Here is a 14,810-nt window from a genome sequence, read left to right as displayed (position 1 = left end):
GATGTTATATTAGCAATATATGACGTTATGTCATCTATGCGTAATATTTTTTACATAATATATGGTATATATAATTATTAGACTCAACAAACTTTATGAGCCTCACTCACTCGATCTACATACATGGCTTACATATAGTAGTCATACATACACCTAGTTTCTATTCTCTTGGATGATGCTATCAGAGTTTCACACAAACACCACAAACACAAGAGCTACGTCCAAACTAACCTCCAAAAAATCCTATTTATATCTTTTTACTTCTTGAAGAAGATCACAAGAGCCCGTCAATCTTTCAATCCCATGCATGAAATCAATGACCTCATCCGCATGTTTATCTTTGCCTCTGCCATAGGAAACTTGACAAGACCAAGAAACTAGCATAAATGCATCCACAACTCAATTTCCTTGTTTCTTCACCTGTTTATTTGGAACAATTTTTACAATTATATATTTTCTACCGTCGTATGGTTTAAAATATATAGTTGCTTCCATGATGTCACATGATGATAAAATCCTCGCCGGAAAAGATGAGAGCCACGGATCCACAAGCCGGAGAAGTGCTGCCGCCAAGCCGCAAGAGGCGTCCGCGGCCGCCCTTAAGTGCCCAAGGTGCGATTCAACAAACACCAAGTTTTGCTACTACAATAACTACAACCTTACACAGCCAAGGCATTTCTGCAAGACATGTAGAAGGTACTGGACTAAAGGTGGTGCTTTACGAAACGTGCCGATTGGAGGAGGTTGCAGGAAAAACAAGAAAATCAAGTCCTTTCAAAGGGTTCCTGGGGATCCAAAGGAGGAAAATGGGCCATCTGATATTGGAGGGTTCCGATTCTTTCAGGGTATTTCACCAGCCATGGATTTTCAGCTTGGAGGGCTGAATTTCCAGAGGCTCCAGCCTTCAAATACGACCAATCTATTCAACCAGTTTCCATCTTACGGAAATCTAGCTAACATTTGTGGCACGACTTCTTCAGGCCCACATCTTATCCTGGATCCTTCACCAACTTCCTCACCTCATTTGGGATTGATCAGTACTACTCAAGGTTTTCAAGAAATGGGATCTTCCAATCTCCGCAGCAATCTTGCATCTTCCATTGAGTCTTTGAGTTCTATAAACCAAGACCTTCACTTGAAGTTGCAGCAACAAAGATTATCCATGATGTACGTAGGAAATAATCAGAAAGAGAACAGTACAAATATTCCATCAGTATCAGATCATATTATTGAACCACTTGTTCAAAAACCCCAGCCCATTTTGTTTCAGAATCTAGATATTTCAAAGCAAGATTACTCGAATCCAATTGGGATTTCAAGGAAAGAGGGTGCCGATGAAAATTTATCTACCGAGTGGTTTTTCGAGAATTCTTATGCAATAATGACTCCAAATGCTCCAGCAACAAGTAGAAGCTATGCAAATGAGATTACCAGCAACTGGAGTGGGAGTCAGGCATGGAGTTCTGACTTGAGTCACTACAATTCACTGCCGTAAATCAAGATCATATATACCATGACGTCGATCTTTTCCTGAATCATCGATCTGTTCTTAATTATTTTATTAGTTTGGCGAAGATGGAGACTAAGAGGGAAAGTAGTTAACAACATGCAAGAGTAGTTTTTACAGTTTCTTGATTTCTGTTGAGTTTTGTGCATTTGTGAAACGCTAGTTGATTAATTAATCAACTCTTTTTCATTATAATCAATTTTAATATTATGTAATCTTTTTATCAGAGTAGTTTCTTGAGTTTCTTGATAATTACTTTTCAAATTAAATGAAGCAAACATCTTTAATAAAGTACAATAAATTGTCAAAATGATCATTCAACATCATAAGAAAGTAATAGGCCATTTAATAGCGCAAATTACAAATCTTGTTTACTGTTCCCTGTTTCACATAATTTTTCTGTCTGTATTTTTTTTCCCATTCTATTGCAAAATCGAACATTTCCCCTCCTCATTTCCTCAATCACTTTGGGATTGATGATAGGTTTGGACCATTATTAATTAAGTGTATTAATGGCATATCTTTGAATTGTTTCATGTTGAGTCGTGATCAGTTTTCTGAACACTGCTCATTGTCTCAGTGTCTCTCTCCGTCAGGCAACCAATCTCTGAATTGTATCACCTGTTAACACTAAATATAATTATTTCTACATCATATAAAATCGTTTGACTATTGAGAAGATACAATGAAAATATATGATTAAGGAAACTAATGATGTTATAACTCTAATCATTTGTAAAATTTGAGTCAAATATTAAATAAAACAAACTAAAAATTCGTCATCGCAACAAGTAGTACCTAAATGTCACACTAACTCGTGCTTCGCAAGTATCGCCTTACGGCGTACACAGTCCTAGCATTAATATGCAAAAATGATTGTATACATTACATATACTAGTGAATTTGTGGATTATACAGTTATATTAAATTTATTTAACTAAAAACACATGTATATACGTACACATACAAATAGTACATATATTTATATGAACGACACAAAGAAATAGGAGATTTCACGCCTTAAACTTTGTTCGTTTAGTACACATATTGTCTAGAATATGATAAATTAGATATATTATTATTTCGTGACTTGGGGGTGTCCGAAAAAGTGGTGACTCGAAAGAGTGTATGGCATGAAGGCTGTCAAAAACTTAACGTTTGATTGAATATAAAAGAGACATGAGAAGAGAGCAACAAGAGCAGCGTAGGGTTTGTCCTTTGGCATTGCAAGATTGTCACGTTTTAAGCTTTTGTGTTGGCCTTGGATTGTGAGCCTTAACCACTCCTCCCACTCTTTACATGCATGCACCAATATTATATTTTTACTAGTTTTCATAATTATTTTATTTTATAGTATACAATCGAGTTGAATGTGACACTTCTCTTAGCATTCAATTATGAAATAATTCCATGTACAATTTTTAAATGGTTCCTATAATTTGACCTATATAGATGAAAGTATGGCCATAGTGTAATAGCAAAAACTTATGTGAGACGATCTCACTGGTCGTATTTTGTGATACAGATCTTTTATTTGGATCATCAATGAAAAGTATTATTTTTTATGGTAAGAGTATTACTTTTTATTTTGAATATCGGTATGGTTGATTCGTCTCACAGATAAAGATTCTTGAGATCGGATACATACTCTAGTGTAATAACATACTAGTTTGTTTTACACATGTATGTAGTTTGATTTTCGTTAGAGTGTTGACGGTAACGTACTAATAATACCGTCCACAATATTTAATGGATATATATCATTTATTTGAATATATAGATAAATTAAAATATGATTTGGAATTATTTTTTTTTAAAGATTAATGGGTTTTATATGGTAGGTGGATAGGAGAAGAAGACAGAGATGTGCGGTTCATGATTAACGTGAGTAACGGGATTTGAACCTAATTGCCGTTGGAATATTGTGAATGGGCTTCCAACTGTCAATTTATATCCTGCGAGAATTTCATGACCCCTCACAACTAACATGCCAAGTCATTGCTGCAACTCAAGAAATCGTGCCCCCCGTAATTTTCTGCTTTTTTATATAGGATATTGTAATATTTTATCTTTTAGTGGTGAAAATTCTAAATTATAATGCATGAGATTATAGGCCAAAATAATCATTACCCTTCAAATATTATAAATCAAAATTAATCAATTATTCCTATATTAAGTTTCAGGGATTTTCCATCATGTTTTTATGCTTTCTCTTAAAAAACAAAACAAATAAATATTTTTAAAGAGTTTTTGAAAAAATAATAATGAAATCCCACAAAAACTACTACTTCAAAATTAAGAACCCTATGGCCTCATAAAAAAAATATGGGCTTTTTTTTTTGGTAAATATGGATTCGTATATATAAATTCAGGAGACTTTCTCTCACAATAGACTTATTTTTAATAAGTTATATGATTGAAATGATTAAAATAATAAATAAATTTCAGAGCTTATCTACTAATTGTTTCTCAGAAATCGTGCGATATTAACTTTAAAAGTAATCCTCAATTACGCCTCATAAATTTGCAGATAATGGCTGTTAGTAACAGCCGTTATTTTCTTCAATTCGTTTCGGTGGGCTTGGGCCTGAGTTATGGATTTGGGCTGCCTTTTGAGCTAGGTCGTCAAATAAGGGTAAAAGCTGCTTCTTTTTAAGAGACATAAATAAAGCAATTTTTGACTGTTCTTTCATGGTAACACTTCTTTCTATTTTTATTTATTTTTTACTTGCAAGCAAACACATGATATTTATTTATCAAGGAAAAAAAGGTCCGTTTCTGATATATGCAGGAAAAAAAACATCGGAAATGGATGGACAATCCAATAGTTTTACTAAATAAATAGGTGATAGTTAAGACTTAAGAGACTTCACTTCTTTTAGCCTCATATTTCTTCCATTTGAATCTCAGTACTGATCCTCTGATTTCCATTGTTCGACTCTGGTTCGGAGGATACTCCGGGACTCAAAATCGAATCCCGGGGGTTTATGTTGGGTATTTCTTTCTTAAGAGTCAAGTACACTAAAAGGGCAATGTAAAGTATAGCCACTGGAATTATCAACATTCCGGCACCGACTGCTGCTGCCTTGGGCATCTGATGACTGGTAATCCATCCTATGACAGTTGAACCTAAGAAATACATGTTGATTGCGATTGAGCAGAACCCAAGAAGCCACAGGACAATATTTACCTGCAAGCAAAAACGTTTGTCGATTCATGAAGCTAGGCTAGTACACCCCTGCCAACTAAGATTTGTCAAGATGCATAAGATGAATAATTTACCATAATGGAATTCTTGTGCTCTCCCATCTTGGCCGCACTGTTAGTGAACTTGAGGAGTGGTACCAATGCAAATGGCAGTTCGAAGGATAATATCATCTAAATCAACAGAGAGAGGGGAAAAGAATGAATAAATGCCAACAAAATTTAACTTCTTAATTGATTGATAAGACCATATGAATAATGAATATGTGAGGATCGATGGATTCGAGTCATTTTCATTGTTCAAGTTTGCCACAAGACGAGGAACTGAATCTGAATCTCCATTTTCGAGTTCAAATTCAAGTATCTGTCGACGAAAACATACACCGATTAAAGAATTAGGAGAGTAGCACAAGAATTATGTACCGAGGCGATGATGATCAATCTAGCTGCTCCAGAAGCACCACCAATGATACCGACCATTAAGCTTGGAAGGATGACTATACATCTTGTCACTAGGTTCCTTAACCAAAGCTCCATTTTCAAATCTAAAAAGCCCTGCATAACTTAATTGTTATAGACTTGATTTGATTTACTTAATTATCTAGCTTGCTATCTAGGCTCCACCTGCATGATATATTGACCGGCATAAGTCCCCGTTACAGTCGAACTCTGGCCAGAGGCGAGCAAGGACACCGCGTACAGCTTCGAGCTCCACTTTCCAAGAGCGTTCTATGAATATATTTTCATTGATGGGTACGTAGACTCAGTGATATATACAACCAAGACAAAAAATAAAATTGAAACCAAATTGCTTTTTTTGAATTACGCGGGATACAACTGCCCTGTTCCGCTCATCTCCTGACCTTGAGGAGAAAAGAGGCGGAGTCGAGGGTGATATTGTTGCAATGGTTCTTGTTCTCCAAAGTGATGTTAGGATTGGAACAGACACTACCAGTCACAGAGATAACAGCCACATTGATGAGGAATGCAATGAACAAGGCTAGCCCACTTTCTAGTAAAAAGTACTTGCTTGCACTCTGCATCATGACAATAATTCCATGCAATGCAAGTTCATCAACCACGAGTTACTTAATATATCTTTCATTATATACACGTAAAAGAATCACGAATTTCTTGCCCTTATGCTATCCGATGTACGCGATATCTTCCTTGAGATCACCAACGCTGAATGAAGGAACAAATTATGCCTGCACACAGTTCATAATTTAGCATAACTAGATAGCTAGAATAAATCTACTGACCATGAAATTGATTAATTATATGCATGGGTGAGAATATACGGCATAATGAGAGCTCCCAAAAGGGCAATGGCATCTCTTGTTGCACTAGAAGTTCTCAATCCGGGGATGAACATTCCTTTCATAATCTCTTTTGGATTAGGCTTCGCATATGCCATCACTGAACAGAAGCATCCTCCCACAACCAACACCAATATTCCAATTGTAATTTCCAACTTTCTTATCTACCAAACTCAACCCATATTAATAATTAGTAGTCATCCTATATATATACATGCAGGATCTTGTGTGAATCATGTTACAACTCGTGAGCTTTAATATTTTTTTGAGCCGACGAAACTTAATTATACCTTAGGAAAATACTATATATATGTGTGTGATTACTATATATATGTGTGTGATTTAATATAGAGAGATTTCGAAATATAAATATATATAGGATATAATATTCCTTACGCCGTATCTTTGCAAGCCAAGAAGGAGAAGTGTATTAAGCCCAGCCAGTAGAACCCCAGACCAAATGGGTACACCCAGGAGAATGTTGAAAGCAAAGGCTGTACCTATTACTGGTTAACCCCCCCAAGTTCCATTTTTAAAATTATTAGTATTAATATGAATATATAAAACTGCATTTTTGCTGGAAAATCCGACAATTTTAATTTATTAAATTTTTAATCGACAAACCTTGAGGTATGTCGGCTGCTATAACTGCAATTTCCGCCAATATCCAGAGGCAATATTTTATCGGATTCGGGTAGTCCGTTTTACAGTGTTCGGCCAGATGTTTTCCTGTTTATGACCAAAGCAAAAAATATTAATAAATCAAATTTTGTTGGGTCCAGAAATGCAATCAATCTTGATTTTGATCATAACAAAATTTGTTATTGTATTTCTAATATATTTATTCAAGTGTGCATTTGATAGATGTCAAGGGAAGTTTTGAGAAGATGAAACTCGAATTTAGTCATACTAGAAATATGACGCAACTAATTTTTTTGAGCATATCTCATCACTCGTTGATCCAAATAACCAGCTGTCAAGACTGTTGAACCGTCAACTCAAATATCTACAAATCATATTTCAGACCGATTCCACGAGTTCGGATGTTATCTAGGAAAATCGGTGGTTGCAAAATCCAATTTAATGAAACAAGAGCAATAATCACATTAATATGACCAATTTTGGAATTTTGGCGGTTTCCCTATCTAAGTTATCTAAAAATAACGAATCATTATATTTTTCGAATCTAAAATAATAATCTATAAATCATCTTCACAAGTCGAAATCTTGATTAGAGAGAATCTGATAAATTGCATTGATTTTGCTATTTTGCACAGAATGAAGAAAGAATCACAACTTGTATACAGTCTCATGTTTCAAGTAACTCTCATACGAATTCGAAATCAAGTGATTCTTGATTTTATAGAAAGCCAATACAAAGAGCTACAATTTTCATGTTCGTTATTTTGCCTATAAATCGATGAATCAAGTGATACAATTAAGTAAAGTGACCAACCAAGCTTGAAGTAGAGTAGGACGAATATGATTGTTTTAATATCGAAAATCATTAAAACATTTCCAAATGGTCATATTATTATATCTAGCGTCTATATCAGTTTTGGAGACCATAAATATAATATTTTGAAGATCAAACAGAGACTTTTTGTAGTAGCCCGAATTCCAATTGGGTAATTAACGGAGTAATGGTGATTAAGAAGGTTTAATGTGTAATTTTGACCGAGTCATGATCGGACGGTCCGAAGATGGTTCGGAAGCACTGAAGAGTTCGTAAGGTCCGAAGTGAGTTCGGTGGATCCGATCATTAGGTGTCAAGAGTTGATCGACACGTGGGAGTTCGGAAGGTCCGAAGTGGGTTCGGTGGATCCGATCATGAGGTGTCAAGAGCAGCTGGACACGTGCATGTTCGGACGGTCCGAAGTGTATGATCGGAGGATCCGATCATGAGCTGTCAAGAGCCAATGGACACGTAGCGTTCGGACGTTCCGAAGTGAGGTTCGGAGGATCCGAACATGGCCTATAAATAGTGCTCGGATTTCTCATTTGTGACTTGCCATTCCTTGAGTTAAGTCTCCTCTTTGAGAGTTTTGGAAGGATTCTAGGGCTAGTTGTTGTTCGAGCGATAGCCAAGAGCTGCCGGGATTGGTAGCATAGCAGCGCCGGAGTTTCGAGGCAATCGACATCAAAGGGCTGTCGACGGACGAAGGTAAACCCTAAACCTTTGGTAGTAATAGGGAGTACTGGTTTTGCTAGTTGAGCATGGTAGAATTGATTGGGTATGCTTTTGATGCGTAGGCTTGTGCTAGACCTGATTAGCGGTGTTGCGTAAGGCTAGGCTTGCTGTGATAGAGGTACGAAAGTACTATCCGAGATATCCTGGTTGAGTATACATTCATATATGTGTTGCATGAGTATGTGGTGCATTGTTATATGTCATATGACGCATGCTATTATGTCACGTTTATTACTGCACATTGCATTTCATGTTGAGCCGTATTCTCCTTTGAGATAGCCTTTACTGTTGAGCTGTATCTCTTTCGAGATAAGCTATATCTTGGGGCCGCTCAGCCCTGTCTTGTGGACGCATGGACACCGAGAGTACACAGTGGCCGACGGGTCGGGAGGGCTTCGGTGGTCCGGGACATTTTAGGTCCACGTCTGTCTTGTAGTGGATGCAGTGACCCAGAGGTTGGACCGCGCGGCACTATCCACTTGGCGCCTCTAGACTGAGCATTGTTGAGATCCTTTTGTGATTCCTGTTTCTTGACTACCCCGGTATCATGATCATAGCATGTGCATTTCATATAGGTCTGTATACTCATACTTTTGTACTGGGCGTTCTTATCGCTCACGTCCTCGGTTTTGTTTATTCTTGGACACCCCATTCCCTCGGGGCAGGCCTCAGGTTGGACAGCTCAGGAGGAGCAGGAGGAGGACGTTGAGTATCTGGTTGGTTTAGTTTATCGGTATTGTTTTGATTTCGATATGGTTGTACCGAATATTTTTATTTTGAGTTATTCTAGACTTCGATTGGGTTGTATAATCGGTATAGTTGTTGACTTTTTCCGCTGTTATCTCTGATTATTGTCTATTAGGTTAATTGCATGCTTAGTTTTTGATTAGTAGGTGATTCTGGAACGGGTCACTACACTTTTGATGAGGATTAAAATCATGGACAAATTATAAAAGAAATATAAGCTAGAATGGAGCAAGTCCAAGAATGTGAGGTGTAAAGAACAAGAAGAAATATGGGATTTCAAAGATTATCACTCACACAAAAGAGACATGTATTTAAGAGAATAGTGAGTGAGAGTTTTTACAAAAATACATTACAATATGATATCTTTTGTATTTGGTTGTAAGATTTGTCGTCCCTAACGGAAGTTAAAAGTGTATTAATAGTTTTGGTTAGGCAAGACATGATTCATCAGTCGAAGTGGATTGTTACAAAGATATGTAAAACCAAAGTCTTTTAGTGGAATCTTTTCAATAACAGAAAAAAAGAGAGATATATAAAGATTTGACATTCGAACCTCTGTAAAAAAAACTTGTGTCGATTTATTTTATCGCATTTACATCTTGTTGTTTTGATAAGCACCGTGAAGCATTTTGAATTTTATAAAATACCAAAATTTTTGATAAAATGTTTCAACCAAACTGCTTTTATTATTTTTGTATTATTTTCAAAATGTTATGTAAGTTTTTTTAGGGTTATGTTTAGTGTAATCAGTTCAATCAGTCCATTGATATTTATAATTAATTAATTACATTGACGACATTAATTGCCACATTTTGGTCTTATATATATATAATTCATTTAGTTGATGTTATAGATTTAGTACTGTGATTGCTTCTATTAAATTAATTATGGATATTTCTATTTATTATTTATTTATTTATTTATTATTATTATTATTATTATTATTATTATTATTATTATTATTATTATTATTATTATTATTAATAGACTTGTACATTTTTTCCTCTCGAAGTCGAAGGGCAGTTCAATAATTTAAATAACAAATAATAGACTCGTACTATATTTTCATTAAAATGGGTGGGTCTAGTACTCAAGTGCGATAGACAAGACAAGGATATAAATCAACAAGACAAAAATGTTCAGATCCATGTATTTATTACCTTTAAGCGATTGATCAATTAAAGTACTCTTCCTCGACAACTTTTTTTTTTTTTTAAAAAAAATCGAGTTCCCAAACTTTTTTTCAAAAAAATAGCATTTACATATAAAATCATAAAAAAATTTATTTTATTTCTTTTTAAAATCAACTTCTGATAAAATATATATTTATTTAAAATTTTTGAGATGTTATAAAAAATTACAAAAAAATATATTTATTTGATTATATTAATTATAAAATAATTTGTTTGCTGTAAGAAATTAAATATGGACAATAGCACGTGTAATGAACATCTTAATTATGAATTAGTTACGTGCACTTATTTTTAAAATAGACAACTTTTACAAACTCAACTATTTCAGAATCATCGTAATTACATATTCAAAAATACTGAATTCTCTTCTTGATGCTTTCAATTTTTATTCAGACGTAGGAACATTTAAAAAAAAAAAGAACAAGAACAAGAACTGAAATGATAAAAGCGTAAAATTAATTAACAGTATATTAAAAATAGTAGCGTCTACGATCTCACGTATTTTTTATTCTTAAACGAGTCAATTCTACTTATATATTTAGAATTAAAAATAATATTTTCAACATAAAAATAATATCTTTCATGGTTAACGTCTCATCTCACAAAAATTTATGTTTATTAAGAATGAACGACCTGTAGCCACCCCAAGTTTTGCAGAACGAGATTGAATGATGAGCGCGAAGCTGAGCCCGGCAAACACAATCCATAGCAACTGTACAAAAAAATATAAGCTTATTACATATTCGCCAATTCAAGTTCAAAAAATTAAAAGCCATGAGATCAAGAATATATATGACTTCATATTTGTGGTCTGCCCCGGCTTGTAAATCTGTTTCCACTGCAAATCAAAATAATTAGAGTTTACATGCAACTAAGTACAAAAATTATTCGAAACGACTTAATTTAAGTACTGTTGCATGAAAGAAAAAACCGAAACAGTTTAGTCTATATATATATTATGTGTGAATCGATCAGATTTAAGGAGGGGAAGGGGTATTTTACTTACAGTTTCCAGGATCAAGATAGGCGACACAGACTAAGAATCCAGGGCCGATGAACCCAAGTGTCTTCTTCCATTGTGGGGTGTCTTGGATTTGCACCAATGCCGACATGCCCTTTAGCTTCGAGAGAGCCTGATGAGAAGTGGATCGATATATTGTAAATGTATTAATTAGTCTAGGATCGAATCACATCTATTTATGCTTTTTTTTTAAGGAAGATGAATGTAAATTTTTTGTTACTCATCAGTCGGGGTTAAAATTTATTTCACTCTGTAATATTGATTTAAATTTAAAATAAAGAGAAGGAAAATTAAATAGCCTCTATGTAATTGATGTGGTAAAAAATAATGTTCCCTGAAATCAAAGAATCGCATCCGAGAAATCAACAAATCCTAATAATTCTAACAATCTCCAAGAGCAAATTTTGTGGGGTCGGAGTTATTTACATTCACTTCACTTATACTTTGTTCATTTGCTCGGAGTTATTTACATTCACGTCACTTATACTTTGTTCATTTGCTCGGAGTTATTTACATTGACGTCACTTATACTTTGTTCATTTGCCATATATTATATATTGATTCAGTGTAGGCAACAATATATTATAATTAATAAAGCAAAAAAAGAGCAGTGATTAATCAACAACTAAAAATAATGTTTCATAAAGTTTGAACACAAGTTACGCACAGCTAGTAGCATTGATAATTGATGGGAAAACGTCAGAAAAATGACAAACAACAGCATGTTCAAAATCCGAAATCAAAACAAAATATGATATAAAATATAAAATAGACGTTCGTAAAATAAGCATGAATTCATTATCGATTGGAAAAATACATAAATTATAAAACAATTGAATGATCGACAAATATTGAATGAAAAAACGAACCCAAAATTTGGTAACATTTTGGATTTTTTAGAGATTATGAAAGATGAAACAGTAATTAAAATGAATTGGAATGATTGTTAATCAAAGTATATGTGACTCGAGAAGAGAAAACACATACAGAAGGCTATAAAGTGTATACTTGGATACTAATAACATGTAAAAAAAATTGAGTCTAAAATTTGAGAAAATTTGGATCAGTACAGACATTTAATCATATAATAATAGCACATAAAAATTAAAAATTTAGACATATATATATATATATATATATATATATATATATATATATATATATATATGAAAACGACGTTCATTAATAAGATAAAAATTAATTATACAAATACACCGGACATCCCCAAGAGATAAAACAACTCACATATTAAACAACTAAATAACTAACTAAAGCGAAATAATAGATACATCAATTGAACTAAAAAAACAACTTAAAATGAATATCTTGATCTTATTAATTGTCTCATCGACATCAGGCTTCTCATTTTCGAACATGATTATATTTCTTACGTTCCACACCTGATAAACTGTAGCTGCAAAGACTGAGCAGCACATCTTAGCTAGCGTGAAATTCCCCGGTATTCTCCTCTAAACGCTCATAAAATTGCAGCTTTGGAGCCCATTAGTTTCTTCATTCCAAGCCAATGTTTAATTCCCACCCAAACCATACGTGTAAACGGACACAAGAAGAATAGGTGTGCCAAATTTTCGGTTGCACCATAAGCAATCGTCAGAAACGTAGAGGGTTACCCTATAATTACGAGCCTTGCTCTGATATATTTTAAATCACATAAATAATAAAGATTAAGCCCATAAATTGTGATATTGGGGTATAATCCATCGGAAACTTTAATTATTAATTGTAATAATTTTAAATTTAAGATATATAACAATCCCGTCTTAATTTCTATAATGATTTATTTACTATATGAATTATCCATAAGTAACATATGCGCATTCACAGACAAAAGAAAAACGATATATGTTGATCTAATTATTTGTAAAATATTTAATTCGGAAATAGCTAATAATATCAACCACATTAATTTGAGAAAGTTAATCAAACATTAATCATAATTAGCCACTTTATCTTCTTTTTTTCTTTTTTTTCTTTTTTTTCCAGTTATCTTTCGCACCCAACTCAACCTAAAGCTCAGGGTACGTAAAATTTTCATTAATAAGGTAGGTGTTTTAATAAAAATTGTCTGAAAAATAATTAACATTGATGATTGAACCAATCAGGGAGTGGGTAGCTATGTTTTCTTCCTTCTTGAATTTAATGAATTTTATATCAGTTATAGGTCAGAGGAAAATATAGTATATAGTCATTTTTTATGCATAAAACGTGAAATGACCAGTAGTAGTATGATCACTTTAAATGGAATTTTATGGAAGCTAATATATTATCCAATAAATTTGATATGAAGTTTGTATAACTTGGTACTAGCTAGGAATATAAATGAATCGAGTCTGTTTGTGAATTTTTTGAGCCAACTCGATAATTATTTTATTTTTATTCGAATTTGAGCCAAAATTGAACATGTTCGAAAATTTTTCGAACCGAAATCGAACCAATATTATTTTGTTCGATAATACACGAGCCTTAATATTTTTTATTATAATATAATTATATATATACACACACATTTCGAGATTTCGATCATTCAATCTCGAACCTTAATATCCGAAAATTAGTTTGAATAACTCCCAAATAAGTTCGAAAATTTCGAAACGTACTCGACAACAAACTTCTTTTCAAACTGATCTCGAGCGAACAATTAAAAAAATTCAGATGTACTAACTGAAGTGTCGGAATATTTTTACAAGACATCATCAGCGCACGAATTATCGAGTATTAATAGGTGGTGGTCTAAGGCTGAGCAAGATATGGGTAAGAAATGTCAGCCGGTTTTAAGTGGATCAAGAATAAATTCTGTCTTGTTTAGATCTCCATTAATGATGTAGATCCACCGGCAATTTAGTTCTGATCCACGATCTGTCAAAAACATTTTGGACGATTTAATGAATGAACTGTATCCAACCAAAAAGCTGCACTGTGATGCTACATATCATGAGTGAAAGAAATCATTTAAATAGTCCGTATATAATATCTTAATTATTTTATGTACGAATTGTCTATTAATTTTGCTTTTTTAAAATGAACTGTACTCGGATTGACAAGATTAGAATCAATCAATTTTTTTTTTTTAAAAAACTGATATTTGGAATGCAAAAAAAAATAATTAAGTTAGAATTGGTTAATTCATGACGCAAAATTGTCAAAATACATTTATTTTTTTTAATATAGATTTTGTTTAAGTGCTCGTCTATTTGTTAGAGCTAATGACTAACTTTCACCATGCAATAATTTATTTCGGTTTAAATTATCTATTTAGTTTTCTTATTTAAAACTAGATGTCCTCGAATTCATTAGAATAGTGTTAATATAATTTATCAAAAAATAAAATACAAAATTTCCAGAAATCATATTTTATAAAACTAAACAAAACAAGTCATATTTTTAAACGAAAATCGAACCGATTTAATTGATATATTTAAAAACTAATTATTTCGACTAAACCGATATATTGTTCATCTTAATTACTTTCAACTCAACTTACACTCTTTACATTTTATATTTACCTTTCATATTTATATTTCTACTTTTTCTAAGTAATTTCCGAGCTTCTCTTCCTACTATATATTATATTGAATTTAATGAGAATAAAAAGAGGTACATTTATTGC

General features: G+C 33.2%; 2 protein-coding genes across 2 annotated transcripts; one reads left to right on the top strand and one right to left on the bottom strand.

The window, feature by feature from the left end:
• The first annotated feature begins 204 nt into the window (after positions 1-204).
• LOC140824814 (dof zinc finger protein DOF5.7-like) lies at positions 205-1,692 on the top strand. Its single transcript, XM_073186361.1, has one exon. The coding sequence runs from the start codon at positions 494-496 to the stop codon at positions 1,493-1,495; it is 1,002 nt and encodes a 333-aa protein (XP_073042462.1). The 5' UTR covers positions 205-493; the 3' UTR covers positions 1,496-1,692.
• Positions 1,693-4,259: 2,567 nt separating this feature from the next.
• LOC140823701 (metal transporter Nramp7.2-like) lies at positions 4,260-11,347 on the bottom strand. Its single transcript, XM_073185166.1, has 12 exons — positions 11,168-11,347; positions 10,959-10,999; positions 10,795-10,873; positions 6,655-6,759; positions 6,427-6,536; positions 6,013-6,194; positions 5,850-5,919; positions 5,575-5,748; positions 5,336-5,440; positions 5,135-5,266; positions 4,790-4,885; positions 4,260-4,697 (listed from the first exon to the last, which is right to left on the bottom strand). Exons 1-12 carry the CDS (start codon positions 11,271-11,273, stop codon positions 4,392-4,394), a joined length of 1,506 nt encoding a protein of 501 aa, XP_073041267.1. The 5' UTR covers positions 11,274-11,347; the 3' UTR covers positions 4,260-4,391.
• Between the last annotated feature and the right edge of the window lie 3,463 nt (positions 11,348-14,810).

This window comes from Primulina eburnea, chromosome 2, assembly GCF_022965805.1.
Source record: "Primulina eburnea isolate SZY01 chromosome 2, ASM2296580v1, whole genome shotgun sequence".
Lineage (NCBI taxonomy): Eukaryota > Viridiplantae > Streptophyta > Magnoliopsida > Lamiales > Gesneriaceae > Primulina > Primulina eburnea.
Note: the sequence above shows the minus strand (reverse complement) of the source record. Positions and strands in the feature narration are given on the sequence as shown.